The sequence below is a fragment of the Pungitius pungitius genome, chromosome 2 (genome assembly GCF_949316345.1).
Source record: "Pungitius pungitius chromosome 2, fPunPun2.1, whole genome shotgun sequence".
Taxonomy (NCBI): domain Eukaryota; kingdom Metazoa; phylum Chordata; class Actinopteri; order Perciformes; family Gasterosteidae; genus Pungitius; species Pungitius pungitius.
The window spans coordinates 14157146-14177668 of record NC_084901.1 but is presented as its reverse complement, the minus strand read 5'-3'; the positions used below and the strand labels follow the sequence as shown (position 1 = coordinate 14177668).

General features: G+C 48.2%; 1 protein-coding gene across 1 annotated transcript in view; it reads left to right on the top strand.

Moving 5' to 3' along the window:
- Positions 1–2159: 2159 nt before the first annotated feature.
- slit3 (slit homolog 3 (Drosophila)) overlaps positions 2160–20523 on the top strand; it is a 135394-nt gene continuing 117030 nt past the window's right edge. The window contains exons 1-4 of the mRNA XM_037461519.2: positions 2160–2652; positions 11169–11240; positions 14632–14703; positions 17127–17198. Coding sequence (XP_037317416.2) covers positions 2462–2652; positions 11169–11240; positions 14632–14703; positions 17127–17198 — 407 coding nt within the window. The 5' untranslated portion in view covers positions 2160–2461. The remainder of the gene's footprint in view (positions 2653–11168; positions 11241–14631; positions 14704–17126; positions 17199–20523) is intronic.

The following is a 20523-nucleotide window of genomic DNA, read 5'->3' as shown; positions in this document are numbered from 1 at the left end:
TATTCTCTAATCTGTCCATTGTTGGGTTGGAGGCAGAGAGTGGAGGAGGAGGAGGAGGAGGAGGAGGAGGAGGAGGAGGAGGGACAAACAGAAGATCAGAGAAGAGAGAGACTGAAAGTATAACAGAGAAACAATCAGCTGTGCCGCAAAAAACAGCTCGAGGTTCAAGGTGAAGGAGACGTCACCATCACGGTTGAATTCTTCTGAAATAAGTGTTTCATTACATAATCGTCCACAGGAGAGCACATGACATCCTGCATAACCTGCACCACGTCTTTGTCTCATCCAGAGAGACACAGAGAGGAACTTCTGTGTGTGACATTGATGCATGCCAGCATGTTTGTGTGTGTATGTGTGCGTGTGTGTGAGCAGTGAACCGTGATGGCGTTACTCCGGTCACTGGGCCGGTCCCATGGAGAGGAAAAGAGACGAGAAGGAGCCAGTGAGGAGCTCAGTGAGGATCGAGAGGCTGAAGGCAGTGAATGAGATGCAGGTTGAGAGAGAGATCGAGGAACCAAAGAAAGAATTGGAAGGAAAAGGAGTTCAGAACCAACCAACCCCTGTTGACCAGTTCCCAATGTCTCAAAACCATCGGGACGGGATGGTGAATCCAAAGTGATGGCGCTTCGTGCTTCAGGGAAACGATGATCAACATCCACCGTACCTCGTGGAAGGAACTTCATGTTTCTCCATTTAGCCAATTTACCAAGATTCTTTCTTCTCTCTATCTTTGTGAGACATGGGTGAATCCCATTTGGAAAGTCTAGTCGTTGAATCGATTGGTAGCATTCATGTTGGAATGGAGCCCTGCAGGAAGTGAGCGACCTTCTGATGCACACCCCTAGTTCCAGTAGACAGATGTTCTGGTTAACTCACCAGGTTAGGGATGCAAACGCAGATGTTTGTGAAGCCACTACCAATAAGAGGAGGGACAACAGGACACATGAGATTGTTACCTTCACGCCGCGTTTATCCGAGAGGCTCTCCTCCATATCGTCTTCTGTATCTTCAGAACTTACACACCACGAGGATGCTGTGTCTCTCTATTTGTTTTTCGGGGATGTGGATACAAAGTAACACCAGATGTTTCCACAAAAGCACAGTTTCCTTCTGTTGTATACATGTGGCTGTGCTATCCTGACCTCATTACATCCTCTTCAGGCTGCCTCACAGGATCATGATCTCCATCGCATCGCTTTCTCATACAACAATGGACAGGGAATTCTGACAGAAAGCCAACACTTTTCTTCTTCTATCCCTGATACGGGATGCCCCCCCCCCCCCCCCCTCAGCAGCTACCACTGAAGGCCGGTCCACTCTCAGGTGTGAGCGTGACATAGTTCACCTGAAGACGAGCCCGTGCTCTTCAGACTCGAGAAGAGTTTCTCACCAAGCTTTGAGGAACATCTCAAACATCACGGCACAGTTTGGGAGGACACTGATTCAATGAGAGACCATGAAGGTGTCCCCATGAGCCAGTAGAGGGCAGCAGAGCCTCCCCCTCGCCCCCCCCCCCCTCTCTCCTCTGGAGAGAGTCTGCTGCGCTGAACAACTGGAAACCAGTGGAGGATCTTAAAAAGTGCTCCTAAGCAAATCATCTGGAAACACAAACCCGTGGAATGGTCCTTTAAGCCCACCGTCACCTCCACTCGGGGAATGAATTCGAGGCTTCTGAACCCACGTGTTAATGCTCGTTCAAGTCATTGTGGTATTTGCCAACAGAGGAGAAATAAAGCGGAACATTCCTCTGCAGCGGATCGCTCTATCAGCGCCGCATGAATCAATGACGCTGACACGCGGAGCCTCCCCAAAGATGATGAATTGGAGTATTTGGCGAGATGGCTCATAAAATAGATGGCTCCGAACCAACTATACGATCACAAGTAAATCGTTAAGATGATATACGGGCCGTGATGAAAAGAGCAAAGAGTTGCTGGGAAATGAGCTGAAGTATGCGCGCCGCCGCGGACCGACGCGTCCACTTTTATCCGCGTGTGTGGGAAAGAATGCGAGCCTTTACGCAGCGAGATAAGGGGGGGACAGGGGGGGGGGGGGGGAGAGGACTTTGGGGGAAACCCAAGCACAAGTGTGTGTACCTCAGTCTGCGCCCCCCCCCCCCCAACCCCCCACCACTGATTAGGCGAAACTCTCCCTGTGGCAGCGAGGGGATGTTCCCTGGGAGGAGGTTACACCCAAGCTGAACATTTTCACCTTGGAAAGTTGGAGTCCGGCTGGTGACCTCCCGTCCGGCAGCACTGAGACACCCTCTTCCTTCCATGGAGGTTCCGACCGGTCGATCCTCTTCACAGAAACTTTGGTGAACTTCTACAACATCACTTATTTTCCAACGACCTCTCTTGACCCTTTTTTTTCTTCGGGATCCTTACTTCCACAAGCAGCACTTCCCACGCGCGGACTTTCAGCTCCCCCTCGGTCCGGGACTCCCTTTCCAGCGGACACCATGCGTCCGACGGGACCGGAGAAGCGGGCTTCGCTCTGCCGGCTTTGGGCGGTGGTTTTGCCGCTGCTGGTGTGCGCCGCCTCGGTGACTGGATGCCCGCACAAGTGCAGCTGCTCCGGGTCGCATGTGGACTGCCAGGGTCTCGGTCTGAAGAGCGTCCCCAAAGGAGTGCCGAGGAATGCCGAGCGCCTGTAAGTGACACTCAAATCATAGATACATATACATACACTCACATTTAAGACACACACACACACACACACATATATATATATATACATACATATGTGTGAGTCTCTTAAATGTGAGAGGTGCCCCGTGGCCGCCGGGCGGGTGAAAGCATCCCGTCGCCTTCACGACCGATTTTAAACTTTTAGGGAGGAAGTTTTCAAAATCAAACTAAATGAAAACGTCATGAATTTCTCAAGCTGCGTTCTTCATTCATGAATCAATGCATTTCTTTAAAAAAAATAAAGTTCCATGTTGAACTGCAACGAATCACTGAACACAGTCTTAATAAATTAGTTTTAATTGTAAACCAAATAATCATTTTTTAAATTGATTTTGCATTAAATGACACTGTCCTATTATTAAACTTTAATCAGCTCTGACTGACTTTGATCATTTCCTTGCCATTAATTCTAAAAAAGAAGTGGCGTTTGCAACTCTTAGACGCATTAAGCTGCTAAAGTGCAAAGGGGGGGGGGGTACAGTGTACCTCCTGGCTGAAGGAATAATAGATGGTGCACATTACACTGGCCCAAAGTTCACCAGTGACCCCGGTGAATGGAGGGAGTTAAGAAAACAGTGGTGAGCAGCTTTAGAGCGAGTCGTTTGGTTTTTAAACAGGTCAAGAGAAAGGTGAGGAGACGCAGCGAGCCCCTTAAAGCGTCTCGTAACCTTCCCTCCGCACTTTAAGGCTCCTCAGCGACTTGTTGAAATCCCAAACAATCGTTTTCCTCTTGAAGAATTACTCTGCGCGTGTTTTTGGAAACCTGGTGACATTTAGGTTCAAATGGTATTCATTCCTAAGGCAGAGACGGACCCCTGACAGCCGCTGCTGCCCCCCCCCCCTCCTCTAGCCTGATCCTGACACGTATACACCCCCCCCACCCCCCCCCAGCCACACACATGCACTCACAGACACACCAATGGCGTTAAGGTATGGAAGTGATTATGCACGATAACGGAGCAGCCAGAAGCCCTGCAGGGGATCACCAACAGACCCTGAGACAACAAACACAATCAGAGGGAAGTGGGGGGGGGGGGGGTGGTGTGACTGCAGGGGGGGGTAATGGATTTGAAGACATGATTAGCATAGGTCCGTGCATTTCTTACTGCTATACGAGTTTGTTTTAGATATGTTTGTGTATTCGTGTCTGCTTGGGTTGGCTGGTGTGATCCATCCCCCCCCCCCCCCCCAGGACCTGTTGGCTTTAACACAGCAATCCCCTGAAGACATTTACACCCGAGGAAAATAAATAATTAGAGCAGGCTGTAATGGGGAGGTGGGATGAGGGGGTCCCCAGGGGGGGGGGGGGGGGACATTTAAGGTACCCCCCCGCCCCCCTCCTCCCTGTGTGTTTATGTTTCTGTGATTTACCCAGGTCTTCTCCCTCTCAGATACATCTCAGGGAGTCTGAGATGGGATGAGACTCGGTTGTAAAGGTCACGGGAGGTCAAAGTGAGACGAGTGTTGTTGCTGAGGAGCATCTCATGACAGTTTGACATGGGGAGGTGTCGGTTTTCTCCCTTTCAGTTTTTCAGAACTGTTCAGTTACATGAGGAGGAATCCGAGGGGGGGGGCATGACTCGCCTTATCTTCAGTGGAAAAGTCTTCTTCAGCTTCTGCTTCACAGCTCGCTTTATCGCTCTGCCTCAAGCCACATGTACCGTTTACACTACGGGGGAGGGTCAAAAAGTCCAAATGGAAACGGGTTGAGAGTCCCTCGTGTGGTCCTTTTAGACCCCCAGCCCCCCCAATTTTATTACTCAGTTACTTTGACGTAGAAGGATTAGTGAGAGCAGAGTCCACCTGTCACAACCACACGATGATTCTCCTCTGAAGCCCCCGTTTCCTTCCCCACTGTAAACAGAGCGTCTGGAAGGGTTAACAATCGTGGCCCCGGCAGTTCACTTAAAACACACACACACACACGCACACACGCACGCCCTCCCCGCAAATCTCCTCAGGCCAGTCCATTCCGTAACGTCCTCGGAGCCACTTGAGACCTCATTTGCATCTAATTTGAGTGGAGGGTTTCGGGGGGAGGCTTAACAGGCTTAACGAGGCCGGGTAGAATGATGTGAAAATAGGGACGGCTTTTCTCTCCGGGGTCCAATTCACACAATTCACACCTGCCCAACAGGGGCCGCATGCACACGCACACACACACACACACACACACACACCCTGAAGGGTTGATTTTTTGAGCTGCAAATTTCCAAACTGTTGCCCCAACTGCAGGGAAATGAAGAAATGAAGGCCGTAAACTCTGAGCGGTGCTTTTATTGGATGAGCTGGAATCAGAATGATTTTTTTGGAGGGTGCTTTGGGAGGGGGGGGGGGGGGGGGGAGGGTCACATGTATGGTGACATGTTTTCTGTATGTCAGACGGAGTGTTGATGCCGTGTGTGTAGCCGAGTGAGTTCACTGCTGGAAGCGGCAACCTGCCTTAGCCGACTCGACACAAACCAAGCCTGATTCGAACCGCCTGTTTTTCTTTTCACTAACGGCACTTTGAGGAAGCTTTTGGCCGCTTCATTTCACGAGCAACACCTTCTCTGCTTTCTTTGCTCTGGCACGGGACAAAGTTCCTTCATGTTGTTCTCCCGTCCAACTCCTCATCTCGACATTTTCTCTTTCCGATGTCTCTCGTACTTTCTTCCCATTCCCCTGCGCTCCTCGTAATAACGTCATCCATTTCTTATTCCCACCCTCGCCTCCTCCTTAAAGTTGTCTCTCTCTGACCTCCACCTCCTGCGCCAACACACAGCACCAGCACCGACTCTCCAGTGGGGTTTTCACAGCTCCCATTTCCCCTCAGTGTGCCAACCTACCACGGAGTGTGTGTCTGTGTGTGCGTGTGTGTGCCAGCCTCTGCTTCTGGCTCTTATCAAAGCTTGGTGTTGACTGGTCAGTGGACGCCCTCCACTCTAAAACGGCTTTCCGTGGTGGGGCGGGGATTTTTATTTTAATGCTTACCTGCTCATGAAGCAGAAGGGCTAATTGTGCCGATCTCACGCCTCAGTCCACCAGTGAGAAGCCTCCACCAACCCACTGCGATGCCTCTTTACCGACCTTCTGTGGAAACCAGTGAGCCGGTCAGCGCACACGCCTCATCGTCTCTGCTCCTGGCCCATGGCGGTGATGTAATACGTGCGAGGGGCAGCCGAGGGTTATTGCTCTAGCAGACGAGTCTAAACCGAGAGGCTGAAGCCACAATGAGCTTGCTGTTCTCAGACAGCCTCTTTAATGTCACGCCTATCTTCTGTGTCCATCTGGTGGGATCCATTTTGTGGCCTTCCAACTATCTCTGATTGAGTTATGGTACGGCAAATGGCCCCAGTGAGGGTAACCAATATTTAGTCTATAGTTCTGGGTCAGCGGCTGATACTCACTGCACACAGACAATATGCACACACTCCCTGGCGTGCGCACAGGAAAATATATGCAGACAAACGAACGCACACTTGCACCGATGTGCACATAACTGTCGTGCACTTGCGAGGACACTCTGTGACATAATGCATTCCGAGGCCCTTACCCTAACCTTCTCCACCGCGGTGCCAAACCCAACCTAAAGTCTAAACTTATCCCGCAGAGGGAAAGAGCAGCTCGTCCACGGCACTCGGCTTTCACATTCACATGTTGAGGTCTGGCAGGGAGAATGAGAAATGAGAAGTTAGGAGACTTCCATCGACATTATCTAATCTTCTTCACTTGTAGGCTTCGCCAGAAGCGAAAGCACCTGAAATCCATCAGTGCTCAGAAACAACTGTTTGCACAAGAACTGAACGTGTGCTTCATCAAAGCACCGCAGAGAAGTTTCCTTCACTGTGATGGATGTTCACCGCAAATAATTTGGGTGATTATTCCCCAGTTTGCCGTCATTTTAGCTTCAAAGTAAGTTCTGCTAACCTGGAGTTTGTTTAAAACGAGGCTCTGACGCCTGTGGTCTCGAATCGAAGCGTAATGTGAGATAATTATACAAAACAATGACAGTTTGATTGAGCAGATCTGCCAAAAAAAAGACCCAGGTTGCGTGAAGCTATAATTGTCTTTTGACCCTTGAACAACCCTTTGAAGTACTGAACATCATCACCAAATGTGTCCTCACAGAGACGGTACAAGAGCGAAGACACAAGCATTCTCACACCAAAACACGTGCACACGCAGGGGAGGAGAATGTAGGCGTGCAGCCAGCCACACACAGACACACAAACTCATCATCAGGCCACATGACCACGCGCAGTGCTTCCACCGCATTAAACATCTCGTTGTAGCTGGAAACTTTGAAGAGAGAGAGAGAGAGAGAGAGAGAGAGAGAGAGACCAAAGCATCCCATCACGTGCCGTCTGCAGGGAGTGTTTGTGTGACTTCATTTGTGTGCGACTGCCACCTTATTTTTTCCCTTTTCTTCATGCCGATGAAGCGGCTGCAAGCTGCACTTTGCATGTGTGTGTTCTTGCGTCTCTTTGTTTCTCTCTTGTTTTATTTCAGACTTCAGCGGTCCTTGTTCTCGTCAAGTGGCCCTCCAGCGGCCAAAGGCTGCCTCTCCGCCCCCCCCCCCCCCATTTACCGTCAGTACAACGGTAGTAGTAAATCTAGACAAAAGCAACGCAGCCCAATAAACTGAGAAAAGAGCAAACCAAACACAGCCCATTTGGCCCGGAGAGTCCTCAGAGTGACCATCATTCACACAGGATTCCCCTTCATGGAGTCCAACGAGTCCTTCAGCTGTCTTCTACTCAGTGTCTCTCTGCTTTGTCCCACGTCCTCTGTCAGCACTCTGGACCTTTCAAATGTCAAGAACAGTCATTTTGAGAGAAATGGGCCCTTTGTGACAAACGTCTGGATGAAATGCTAAATGTCAAGTGTCAGAATGCGCTGGCGGCTAACGCGCTGGCGGCTAACGCGCTGGCAGCTAACATGCTGCTACGCTGCCGGCTAACGCGTCGCACACCAACACAACCTGATGAGGCTCACATGCTTTTTATACGACTGGTACGTAAACCGAGTGAAGTAATTGGGTTGCTTTTCAGAGTCAATTAATTAGTGTCAATGTTGAGTTTAATGATATTATTCGATGTTTTATGTTGCTGTATGCTGTATGCATAATGACATATGACATAAAGACTGTGTTTGGTTTTGAAGGCCGCGGCAGTTTGAAAAGGTTCATTCACTAATATTCGGCCTGAAAACCTCACTTTATGGATACTGAGTCTGCTTAATATCAACGGGAGCCTTTAAGCAACCTGCGATACGCCAAAGGGACGCTCTGCATGTTCTGTATGTGCGTGTACGAGTGTGTCAGTTGTGTGTGTGTGACGATGATTGCTGAGCGGCGTCCTGTAATAGGAGAGAGCTCACTTCCAATTAGTGTCACGATGACACGGATTCCAAACAGCAGGAAACGGTCGTTCTTTGCAACCTTTTCTGTTGTCTTTCACTTTCAATATCAATTTGCAGTCTGCTTCTTCTACTTAAATGAGTTGGCCAAGAGTCAGATATTAAAATAAGCTAACTATTTTCATTCAGAGAATGTTTAAATTCTACTCAACTACTGAAATGAGAGCGGACGGGTAGATTAAAGTGAATAAAAGAACAGTTTTCCCATCGATGTGTATATAATCCTTATCCTTAATAACCAAGTTTGTGAGCTTTCTGGAGGTAATATGTCATTATTACAACATTCTCAACTGTTTCCGGTATGTAAGGTTTGTTTTCTTCTTCTGTGGACTCCCATGGGAACCTAACGAGGACCTTCCACTGAACACTTTGGTTTGCTTATCGGTTGGAGGCTGCTGGATGGCAGCGGCGATGAAGTGTAATTTAGAAGCAGGTCGACGCCGTCCTCTGCGCTCGGGAGGAAAAGGAAGAAGCCAATTAGGATTCCTTCACGTAACCGTGAGATCTAGAGAGCGAAATTGAGCATACCTATCTAAAGAGAGAGGGAAGGATTTAGGAGAAGAAAGTGAAGCGGTACAAATAACAGGAGATTAGCACAGGAAGCGGGCGCATTGGGGAACGAAGGATCGGGCGCAGAACAACAAAGGATGGACGGGTGGAGCGATGGAGAGATAGAGAGGAAACTAGGAAATGTCCCAGTGAGACGGAGACAGAACAGCGGCAGTTAATTCCTCACTTTGGGACCAGACAAACAGAGGTCAAAGGTCAAGAAAACCAAAACAGGAAGGATTGCAATCGGAGAGGGAGACATTTACACTTCAACGTGTCAATCAATCAGTCCAGCGTCCTCCTCCAGGAGTCCATCTCTAACAGTTCTTCATCTGTGTGGTTTAACCACCAATAAAACTTTGCTGTGAACCAGGCCTCCACACCCGAACATGTGTGTGTGTGTGTGTGTGTGTGTGTGCAGTCAATCAGTATCATGGCCCAAAGCAGCCAGACTGGAGGGTTCACTGGTTTCACTGGTCTGGGCTGAGCTGTGGTGGCGAGCTGCCTTTGTGCAGGTCTTGTATGGAACATAAATTCCCAGAACACCTGCTGTTTGCATTCTTGTCTCATGCCGCTGTTTTACACACACACACACACACACACACACACACACACACACACACACACACACACACACACAAGCGTCTTCCCTGTAATGGAAACAAACAGCGGTCCCAGCTTTTGTGCTAAAGTTGGTCAGTTAGATTTAAAGCTAAGGGTGTGGGGAGGGGGTCACTCACACTTCAGCAGACCAGGTGCCAGGTGCATAAAAATGGCCGCCTCACCGGCTTCTTTGGCTGCAACGTCCTCTACAGCAGCGTTTTATGGTGCTTTTCAAACAACGTTTCCTGAGTCCTCCAGGATTTCTGCTCCAAACAAAGGCCTCACTGTTTTGCATTATGGGTCCATAACTCAACGCGCCGCACTGTGGCAGCTTCCAGGGGCGCGAGGCGGGATCTATTAGCTCCGATGGAAGCGTTTACGAGGGAGCGGGATCACTGTTGATCAGCGACACCCCCGGGGAAGCTCACAGAATAAAATCATCCACTTGGTGTTCTTCATGGTTTACATCCACGTCTCTGAACTGACCTCGGCTCTGTCACTTGTTAGTTGGTGGGGGGTGGGGGGGTGGGAGGGGGACTGGTCCACCTGGCCATGTAGCCTGTCTGTTTGTTTGAGTGGTTTCCTCGGTGAGAGCAAAAGTTTCCACTGCGACCAGGAGAAAGATGGAGATAAGGATGGAGAGATTAGGGGAGGAGGCGCAGAAAGGGAAAATGTGGCCAACTGTAAAAGAGAGAGATTGAGATAAAAGAGGAGAGATGAAGGGGGGGCAGAAAAAACTGAGGGAGGCAAAGAAAATGTGTTTAGTCAACTGCGAAAGATAAGACATGAGAGCTTGTAAAGGGGGAGATTAGAGAGAAAGAGAGAGGGTGAGGCTGGGACCAGTGAAGGATGGAGGGGAGAAGAAGAGGGGACAGACAGCAGAGGGGGGGGGGGGAGACAGGGGGGGGAGACGGAGGGGAGACGGAGGGGAGACGGAGGGATGTGGAACAGAAGCACTTGGATTGAGTCACTCAGTGGATACTTGAAGACGAATCAACGTTGCGTCAAACCAAGTCTCATCGAGGATGTGGAATCACACACATCCAGGGGGGGGGGCGGGGTGCTCTGACACACCGGATGCACCCGTGGGTGCCCCCCCCCCCCCCCCCCGGCAAAAAGAAGTCCTTCCAGCCCTGTTGGTCTTAAAAATGTGTACATTTTGAGCTTCATTATTTGTTCTTTGAAGGACCCTGGTTGGACTACTGGACCCCTTTAAGCCCCGCCCCTTTAAGCCCCGCCCCCTCGTATGGCTCCTATTAGTGGACCTCGCCATGGCAGCTTAAAGAAGCCTTTTGAAACCTAATATGGTCTTAAATTGGATTTATAAATGTTTAGGTGTATTATGAAAAACACACACGCAGGCAAAACCAGACTGTTTATGTGTGTTTGTGTGCGTCTGAGAGGGGAAGCGCACAAAGCCAGGGTAAGAGAGTCGTGTGTGTGTGTGTGTGTGTGAGAGAGTGTGTGTTTTTTCTTTTTTCTTGCCTTAATTCCCCCAGAACGACAGCGTTTCAATAAACAGCAAACCCGTATGAAGGGAACCAGTCTACACACACACACACACACTCACAAACACACACACACAGATTGAATGACAGCCAGGAAACACGATAAGCTTTTAAACTCTGATGATGGAAGGAGAAAATCCTTTCATCATTTAGTGTGTGAGAGGTGTGAGTGTGCCCCGGTTCCTGTACGGATGGCCGGACTGTTTGTGTGTTTGTGTGTCTGTTTACTTGTGTGTGCGTGTGTGTGTGTGCGTGTGTGTGTGTGTGTGTGTGTGTGTGTGTGTGTGTGCGGGCCGTTCTCACCCTCCATCCTTTAAACGCATTCACTAATTTGACTGAGAACACACACACTCTTGTAGTGATGGAGTGATTGATGAAGGTCCGGTTTACTAAATGTCTCTTGTGTTTCTCTCCGTAGGGACTTGAACAGAAACAACATCACCAGAGTCACCAAAGTGGACTTCTCTGGCCTGAAGAACCTGAGGATTCTGTGAGTCTCTCCCCTTTGCTTCTGTCACGTTTGTTTGTTATTGGGTTCATGTCCAAAGACCTCAAACGCTGTGTTCTCGTCCCCGACTTGTTTATTCTGTTTGTTCGCGTTCCAAGTCAGAGAAAAATATGAGCGATTTGTTTGTTTGTTTGATATCTTGAAATGGCTCAAAGCAGATGTTGTTGCTTAACATCGTCATAGCGGGACGTATTTCAGGATAAATCCTACAAAGCGTGAAGCGCAGCGTCTCACGCAGCAGTGCTGCAGTATTACATCATACGTGTGTGAACATAATCACACCTCAACAGGAACCTCTTCGATGAGATGCCTTCAAATGACCCATTTAGTTCTATAGATGCGAGGATTTCCTCTTTCTTCTCTTTATTGATTTAAAGTCTTCTTCACAATGATTGGCTGCCATGCATCCACCGAAGCGGCCTGCGTGTGTTTCCACGGGAAACAAGCCTCCGTAAAAAATAAAGTCTTCTCTCCTAATAAGGGAATTCAGAGCAGCAGATGATTCACTGCATATTTATGAGGTTGAATAGTATTTATGAGCAGCAAGACGATATGTGTAACTGGTGCATAAATGATGGAATGCAGAGAGCAAACTGCTGAAACAAATGTTTCAAATGAAACAAGATTACTCAGAGTTGACTCCCACTTCTCTCCGAAAAACAGATAATGCGGAATTTTCATAAGTTGTGCAATACGGAGACATCGAGAGGTACCAGAATCCTTTGAAGGAGAAATCACTAACAGATATTTGAGATTCCTCTGAGGGGATTCGTATAAAGTTCGGCACGTGAAACTCAGCTCCAAGAAAAAGAAAAAAGAAATCAATCAATACTTTATATTTCCACAATGTACTTTAAAAAGTTAAAAACAGTAACTGTGTCTCCTCTTCGAACCACAAAGAGCCGAACTAACTTGATGTGTCACAACTAGTGATTCCAACCATTGTGATACATTCTATGTTCAGAGATGTTTTTTGTCTTTGGGACCTCAAAAAGAAAATAAAAGAACCGAGCCGGACCGACAACTGTTGTGTTACAGAAACACAAATTACAAACCCGCACACAGGAAGCTGTCAGTTAACACAGATTATTTACATGTTATATATGTTTATATATGTTATACATGTTTTACATGTTATATATGTTACATATGATATATGTTAGATATGATATATGATAAGACATCAGACTCTCGTCTCCTCTCAGCTCCTAATTGACTTCAAGGACTCTCTCACTGTTCGGCCTCAAGTGGCTCAAATGTGTGTGTGTGTGCGCGGGCGTGTGTGTGTGTGCGCGCGTGTGTGCATGTGTGTGTGTGTGTGTGTAAGGCCTATAATAACTATAATCACTGTTTGCTGCATGCAGCTTCCCTCCTCGCTCTGTTTAAAGCAGACCAGCAGATAAAAATACACTCGCAGCACAAACTGCACTGAGGAGTGGAAATAAGTTCATGCCTCTGTGTGTGTGTGTGTGTGTGTGTGTGTGTCCGTCAGTAAAACAAATAGTCTATTATATCTACTATAATAGAGATAAACCTTTTGATTGTCTATATGTTGTATGGGCTGAGAAGGACCAAGGGAAAGTGTGTGTGTGTGTGTGTGTGTGTGGGCCAGCAGCTTGTTTGATGTGGTTGGTAATAAACTGCCGTGACATTTCCCCGCTCTAAATCTCTTAAAGAAATGGGAAGGAGATGGCTTGGGAAAGGGAAGATAGTCTGAGAAAGTGTACACAGCCCCCCCTCACACACACACACACACACACACACACACACACACACACACATTGTTACATATGATATCAAGGAATGGAGAAAGGCCTTGGTGCCTTTCTTCTTATCTGCAGGTATTACTGTTACTTACCAGACCTCTATATCTCCCTCTCTCAGACACACACACACACACACACACACACACACACACACACACACACACACACACACACATCATGTGGAGTTTTGTGATTCCTGTTCATGGGAATCGGTTGCATGTAGTTAAATGCTACATTTTTCCCAGGGAAGCTCAATGCGGCGCTAACGTATACAAGCTAGTAATGTGTAGTAATGAGTGATTAGTAGGCGTGTGAAACTTTCATTACAAATAATTCAACTCCTGTTTGACGTATCATCAAACTAAACGTCTGTTTCCAGCTGCTGAATGAGCTCGATGTGCATTAAAAGCTCGCGTGCTAGAAGAACTAAATGTGCTAATGAGACTTGTTTGGTGCTATTTAAAATCTAGTAACGAAGCCTGCGACCTCGTTAGAGCGCACTAATGGGACTGGTTGCTGTTTAACGTGTGCGAGGACTCTCTCTTTGGCAGAGACTCACATGCAGACCGAGGCCAAAGCGAGTAATCCCAAACACATTCAGATGTAGGTGAAAATCGGGCCTCGGGTCTGAACGTTTGGCCGCGTGTGTGTAAACGTGGTTTCACCCGTCGTGTGTCAACACGTGGAGTCGGGATCCCCTCCAGGGTTTGACAGACGCGGTGACATCACCGTTAAGGCCTGAATTAAATAGTCATCAGATCATCCAGGGCCCACACACACGGGAAGCCCCCCTTGTCTCCACGCGTTAGACGTTAGGCGTGCGGCGTTAGACCCTCATGGAGCCTCATGGAACGAACCGGCGTGACGTCCATCCCTCGTTTGGACAAATAAACTCTGCTGGCTTCTTAGAGTTATGTCTTCCTTTAGCTTCACTGGAGAGGCCTTCTATCAGGATGGAGCTGATGTAGACTAGACGTGGTCTCAACGCTCCTCTCTCTCGATCCGTCTCGTCCATTCGGGCGTCTCTCTGAGTTGTTATTTCTTCTCCTCCTCGTCGTCTCTCACAGCCTCTTCCTCCTTGGGGTGTCCTCCGCCCCCCTCCTCTCACTCAGGAGATGTCACTCTTAACATCCTCAGACAGAAAATATAAACATGCGTGTCTCTCCTTCGCTCTTCCCATCTGGAAGACCTTAAATCCCCCCCCCCCCACACAAAAAAACACGACGGCCCACTCGCAGCACGGGAAGGAGACAAAAGGGATGGACACCGGGAGACGGGGACAGAGGAATGGAGTCCAGCGAGGGGTGGAAGAGGGATGGTTGCTAACTGTTTGTTTTGGCTCACTACATGTGGACATTTGGGAAGTGCTGCGTGTCTTTTGTTCATTGCGACTCATTGTTTAGACAAGCGATTTTTTAAAAGTGCAAATATATCTCTGGATGTTTGAAATGTCTTTATTTATTTCTGGCGAGCAGCTCGTGTTTGCTCTGCCCAGACCTCTACGTCTGTGCAGAAATGTCCCCACGGTCCCCACAATCATTTCGTACCATTGGTTGAATTGTACGATGATGCTGTTTTTCTCTGTGTCTTCGTGTCCATCCATGTAGTCACCTGGAGGACAATCAAATCAGTGTTGTGGAGAGAGGAGCCTTCCAGGACCTCAGGCTGCTGGAGAGACTGTAAGTATACATCCAACATTTAACAGGTATTCAAAAAAAAAAAACACCAGGCTATAAAAAGGCCTAAAAACATCCTAAATGGGTACAAATGTACAGCAGCAAACACAACTTCACACGCATACAAATATTGGACTAGTGACACACACACACACATCACACAGTGTGTGTGTGTCAGCTCACACCAAGGCTCTAGTCAACGGAAGCAATGTGTCAGTGCACAACACTTCACACACACACCTGCATGTTTATGACAGAAAGCTGTGCAGGTAGAAACGTTTCCTCCTGAAGGCCCCTTTGGTTCTGAGGCTGGTTGTAAATGTGTCTCTCAGGTGACGTTGTGCACTTCTAAGTCTCTCAGTCTCCTTCTTAGGTTCATTTATTTATTCCAGCACAGGAGTTAAGAGTCTTTCCACATTCTTATTCTGCATAACGGCCATCAGTGGGGCTGCTTTACTGGTGAGTCAGTCAGGAGGGGTCAGAGGTCAGGGGTGAGCAGCTCCGATGTGTTAGCGCTGCTTATCGGTGGAAGTGAACTTCCATCAAAGGGAAATGCAGTGACGGCGATAAGGATAAGAAGGGTCCTAAAAGTCCTTTTCTTACTATGAAAGGCTTTCTGAAATGCCTCGGTGACGGGTCTCTGGCGTTATGGCTGTCGGGGTGAAAGTTCAGGGGTGAGAGGTCGTGGTGCTGAGTCTGTGTGATTTATGGCGTCACAATGTGGAAAACGTGGAACTCTTTTTGGGTGGGTACAGCCACATGAATCATAAGGTCACAGGTGTGGTCACCTCACCTCAACTGGACATTAAAATGAATCAGAGATTATCTGAAATGATGTTTTCATTTAGTTTTCCTGACTGCGATATATATATATATAAATATAATTATATATATATGTCTAATATTCAGTGGGAATAGTTCCCCTTCAGTCATCCAAACCATTTCTGCTGGACTTTCCTGGGATTCTGACTAACACGGATCATTTTTCCAAATTTCGAGAACACAGTGGCCGTGGATTTGCGGCCTGGTAAATATTTTGAAGGCTCCGAGCAGAAGGAACTCGTCATTAGACACACAAAGGATTCTTCTCTTTAAACACTGTTTTATGAGCGAACATCTCACAGTGACTCATGGCTGTAGCAGCAGCCCATCAGGCGCTTCCCTTCGGTACCGGCGGTCGGTTCCAGAGACCGCGGCTCGGCCGTTGCTAATGGAGGGGGGGAAGGGCGGGGGTGGGGGGGGGGTGGGGGCACAGCTCTCTTTCCGTTGGTGCGCGTGGAAGTGAAAGTCGGGCTCTCGTTATCATTATCGCAGGGGTTAAAAGGTTTGTGTCTGTGTCTTCTCCAGAACAGATTCTACCATGTGACCCCCCGTGACCCCCCCCCCCCCCGTCCTCCTCTTCTTCCCTTTTTCCCCTCCACGCCTCGTCTATCAGCCGAAGGCTTTGGTAGCCTGATAACGCTTTCGCTCCCTCGACTCGCGCTGCCCTCCATCTGTCTGCTGCTCCTAGTGCACACACACACATGCATACACACACACACACACACTGCTGCTGCTCCATCTTTCCTTTGTAAATATGTGACACGTGTTTCTCGCTGGCTTCAACAAGCAATCATTTTGTTTTGTAAGTAACACGCAGGAAGGACTCCAGCTGTTTTCAGTTCAGCTGAGAAACAAAAAATCTCTTTTAGAAATATTATCGGGATCACAGAACTACAGGTGGCATGAACCAAAAGGGGAACCCAGCACCCTGCATGCAGAGCGTCTTGATTAGCAGTTGCTTTTCACTTGTTTCTTCTTCTAATAATTGACTAATTAATAAAAGGCATCCAGACCCACTGGTTTGTGTTGATAAAAGGTGGAGTGGATGAGTTTCACATTTACCAAAAAGGAGCCTCCTTCTGCCTCTGCTCATGTATTGAATCACCACTTATTGAATGTGAAGGGTCTCTTTTAGTTTCACTGTGAATAGCAGACTTGTTTATCTGCAGGACGGATAAGAAATCCTTTTTATCTGATTAGATGTGACTCTGTGGTTACCCTGTAGATTATATCTCCCCATAAAGTGACAAAATATTATGCACTTGTGTGTTTTTTATTAGACTGAACACAACTTTAAACGAAGAGCAGATGAGAGAAAGACGTTGACTCGCAGGTCAAAGCACACGAGGAGATGATGTGTTTAGAGGGCTTACAGGACGATAACCTGTGACACACACACACACACACACACACACACACACACACACACACACACAGACACACAGCAGCACAACCTGCTTTCCCACGAGTCTGACCTTTGAACCTTCTAGGTGATCCAAGTCGCCTGGCTGCTGATAGTTCAGTCAACACGGGGGACGGGATGGGAGTGATTTATGAAACCTTTAATGCATCTGTTTCCTTCTCTGTCTCCCTCCTCCTCACAGACGCCTCAACAGAAACAAACTGCAGTTCCTCCCAGAACTTCTGTTCCAGTCCAACCCCAAACTGGGCCGACTGTGAGTACACCTTTCTGCATTTCACATATCTTCGTTTCTCTCCCTCCCTCTCCCATCACTCTCTCTCTCTCTCTCTCTCTCCCTCCCTCCCCCATCACGCTCCCTCCCTCTCTGGTCTTTGTTGTGTTGAGCGATCCATTTAAAAACACAGTCACGGTGCAATGTGAGACCTTTTATCCGGGTTGAGGGTTCAAGTCCCGCGCCAGGTGTCACAGTGCCGCTCTGTGGTCCTGCGGAGAGGTGAAAAAGAGAGTGTGTGTGGGTGTGGGTGTGCGTGTGTGTGGGTGTGCGTGGGTGTGGGTGTGTGTGGGTGTGCCAATTTTAAGAGGTGAGAGTGTGGCTCGTGGATGTTTTGGTTGGACGTTTGAGGAATTTCTATTCAGGAATATGGAGTTTTCTCAGAGCATCACTGCAGCAGAGGAGGTTAAACCATCATCTCCCTCCCTCTCTGTCTGTGTGTTTCGGTCCCTTTGGTGCATCCTCGCTGTCTCCTTTTCCTCCCCTGTGTCCTTTCTGTCCGCACTACTTCTTTCCACTCAAGTTTTCTATTCGTCTGCTCCTCAGGTTGAAGGTTCACACACCTTTCGTTGTTTACATGTATGTTGGGGCTGCCTTCAAGCTCAAGCCACACACTCTGTGTGTGTGTGTGTGTGTGTGTGCGTGCTTGCCTTTGAATGCCTGTGTCTGCACTCTTTTTTATGCTTGCTTCAGCTTATTTAACAAGAGTTTCATATTGTGCACACATGCACCATATCGATATGCTAGTTCAGCATTTCAGTGTGTGTGTGTGTGTGTGTGTGTGTGTGTTAGTAGGGAACAGCAGCGCTGGGACATTAAACGTCTCACTTCTCTCACTCACTTTTATAAACTTTCCATGAGGCAGAACGCCTTCTAAGCTACTTTAATTTTCCTTCTTAAAATATTGAATGAATGGCCTTTTTTTTGTTGAGTTTTTGGCGTTATTGAAGTTTTAGCTGTTTATGAGATAAAACAGACGAGTGAGAAGGAAAACTCCACTAAAAAGCTTTTGAGTGTCACAAATGCCTTTTGGACAGAACATAGTAGTGAATAGTTGGAAGGCTGCGTCCCTCACGGAGAACGCCAGCTTCCATAATGTGTCATAATATGTCAACGTGTCCTCAGCAGGTCTGCATGCGTCCCCCTTTAAAGCGTCTAAGCTTCCCCCGGTGAGGCGGGTCAACGCTGCGTAGCTGATTGCATTATTCCGTGGACACATTTTGACACATTGGACGTCTCCAAATGTCTCGGCCGGTTGAATCTTTGGCTAAAGAAAATATTTAAAGAAAATGAACATTTCAAATGGGCTCCTTTGGCTTCCACTAAACTGGAGACGACTAGCGTGAAACCCACTGAGGGACCAGTTACAACAATTAAAGCAAATAACATTGGTGGTTTATGGTGATTACCAGGAGTTTTATTTTCTGCTGATTTTTCTTAATGTGTTCTGGCACAAAGGCCACAGAATTGTGTGAGATCTTCTCCGCGGGGGGTGCGCGGGGGGCGCAGCGTGAAACCCTTTTAATGCTCTGTGTCCGACATCGTGGTGATGGCGAGATTTATTGCTGCATTTATTTAGTGTTGCTCGCTGAAAGCAAATCGTCATTTAGATCGACCCGAGTCGTGTGAACAAGAAGGACACACACGGTGTGTGTGTGTGTATGTGTGCATGTACTCCATCATGCGTGTTTACTTCTTGTTTCCAACCTTTGTTTGAGTGACAGCCTCATTCCCCCTCCTCCCCCTGCATTACTGTTCTATAAAACCCTAATTGTTCTCCGTGGCTCTTATTTATCGCCGGAGCTCTCAGGCATCTAGTGGAAAGCAGGAAGCTGTTCCAATCTTAACATTATAAATCTCATGTTCTTTATGTCCCTACTTTGCCATCAGCACAATCTAAATTACAGTGTTTGGACTTTCCTCTTGCTCTTTATTATTTTTCTTCCCATCCGCGCTAGGGTTTTTCTGCGAATGGAGGAAGTGGTCGGTAGCGTGGTGAGGAATGCAGATGAGAGGGCGTTGGAGAGAGAGGAAATGTGGATAGGATGACAGCAGAGTGAAGGCGAGGTATCGGGGGGGGGGGGGGGGGGGGGGGGGGGGGTCAGACTGAAGGAGAGGGTCCCAGCAGGAGGGAGGAGACGGGGAGGTTTGCTTCTGGGTTTCTGGTTTTGGGTTCGTAACCTTCCTCCCTGTCAGCCTCGGTTAGATATTGAATGATGGCAGTGCGATAGGAATTAGCTCTTAGCCCTTCTATTAAAGCCCTGTGGTCTGAGGTCGGGAGGCTGGGGCCGAGGGGGGGAGCTGGACTAGCATCGAGGGAGAGGGGGGGGGGGGATTTTGTTAGGTGTTTTTGCTTTGCTCGTGAGGCGGGTGGGAGGTCGGGGCAGGAGGTGTCGGCCCGGAGTCCTGGATCCTGCAGAGAGGAAGAGGTTTCTCATGGGAAAATGTTCCAGTGGAGCAGTACCTGCAGATGGCGAGGTGACAAAGACAGATGCATGATGGGTAAGTGTAGGAATAGATGAATGGATGCTGGTGGAGGAGGAAGGGAGCGGGGCGATGGACCCCTGGTGACCCCCAGGGGGGCTTCTTACAGGGGGGGGGGCACAAACAGAGTGGCGAGATAGAAGGATCGCTGGAGTCTGTGGGTTGCAGTGTGTGCAGTCTGTGGTCCCCCCACAGACTGTGGTCTCACTGCACACACACACACACACACACACACACACAAAGCCTTGAATTTACTCAAAGGGCAATGACTTTCTGGTTTAAAAAGCACCAGGCCCGGCGGCTCGGATGGAAAAATGCGAGCCTTTGGTTGAGACGGCTTTTATACGTCAGTCAGAGTGTATCAAGGAGGTTTACTGTGACGTGATGCTTTTTAGTCTCCTGACTAATAACACGGACTGAGCCTCATCCTGTTACCTTCACTTTCTGCTCCGGTAGTTTGTGTGTGTTTGCCTGTAAATGTGTGTGTGTCTGTGTGTGTGCCAGCGCTGGTCATTCTTCATCATCCCCCCCATTAAAGCAGCTCATATTACAGTTGATCGGTTTGAGAGGGGAGTGATGAAGAAAAGGAAAAATGACCCTTTTCCTTTACTACTCGAAATATGATGTAACGTCTTTATTCGAAAACTTTACTTTTCAAAGAAAAGCTGGGGAACTTATGAAAGACCAAATGGCCAAATCCTCCTCTTTGCAGATGAAAAGTTCAAATCAATGCAACAAATCCTTCGGCTCCATTCAACACGACTCGCTTTCATTTGTGGATAACACCTGGTACCTTTGGAGGGACCACACCTGGCCAGGTTAT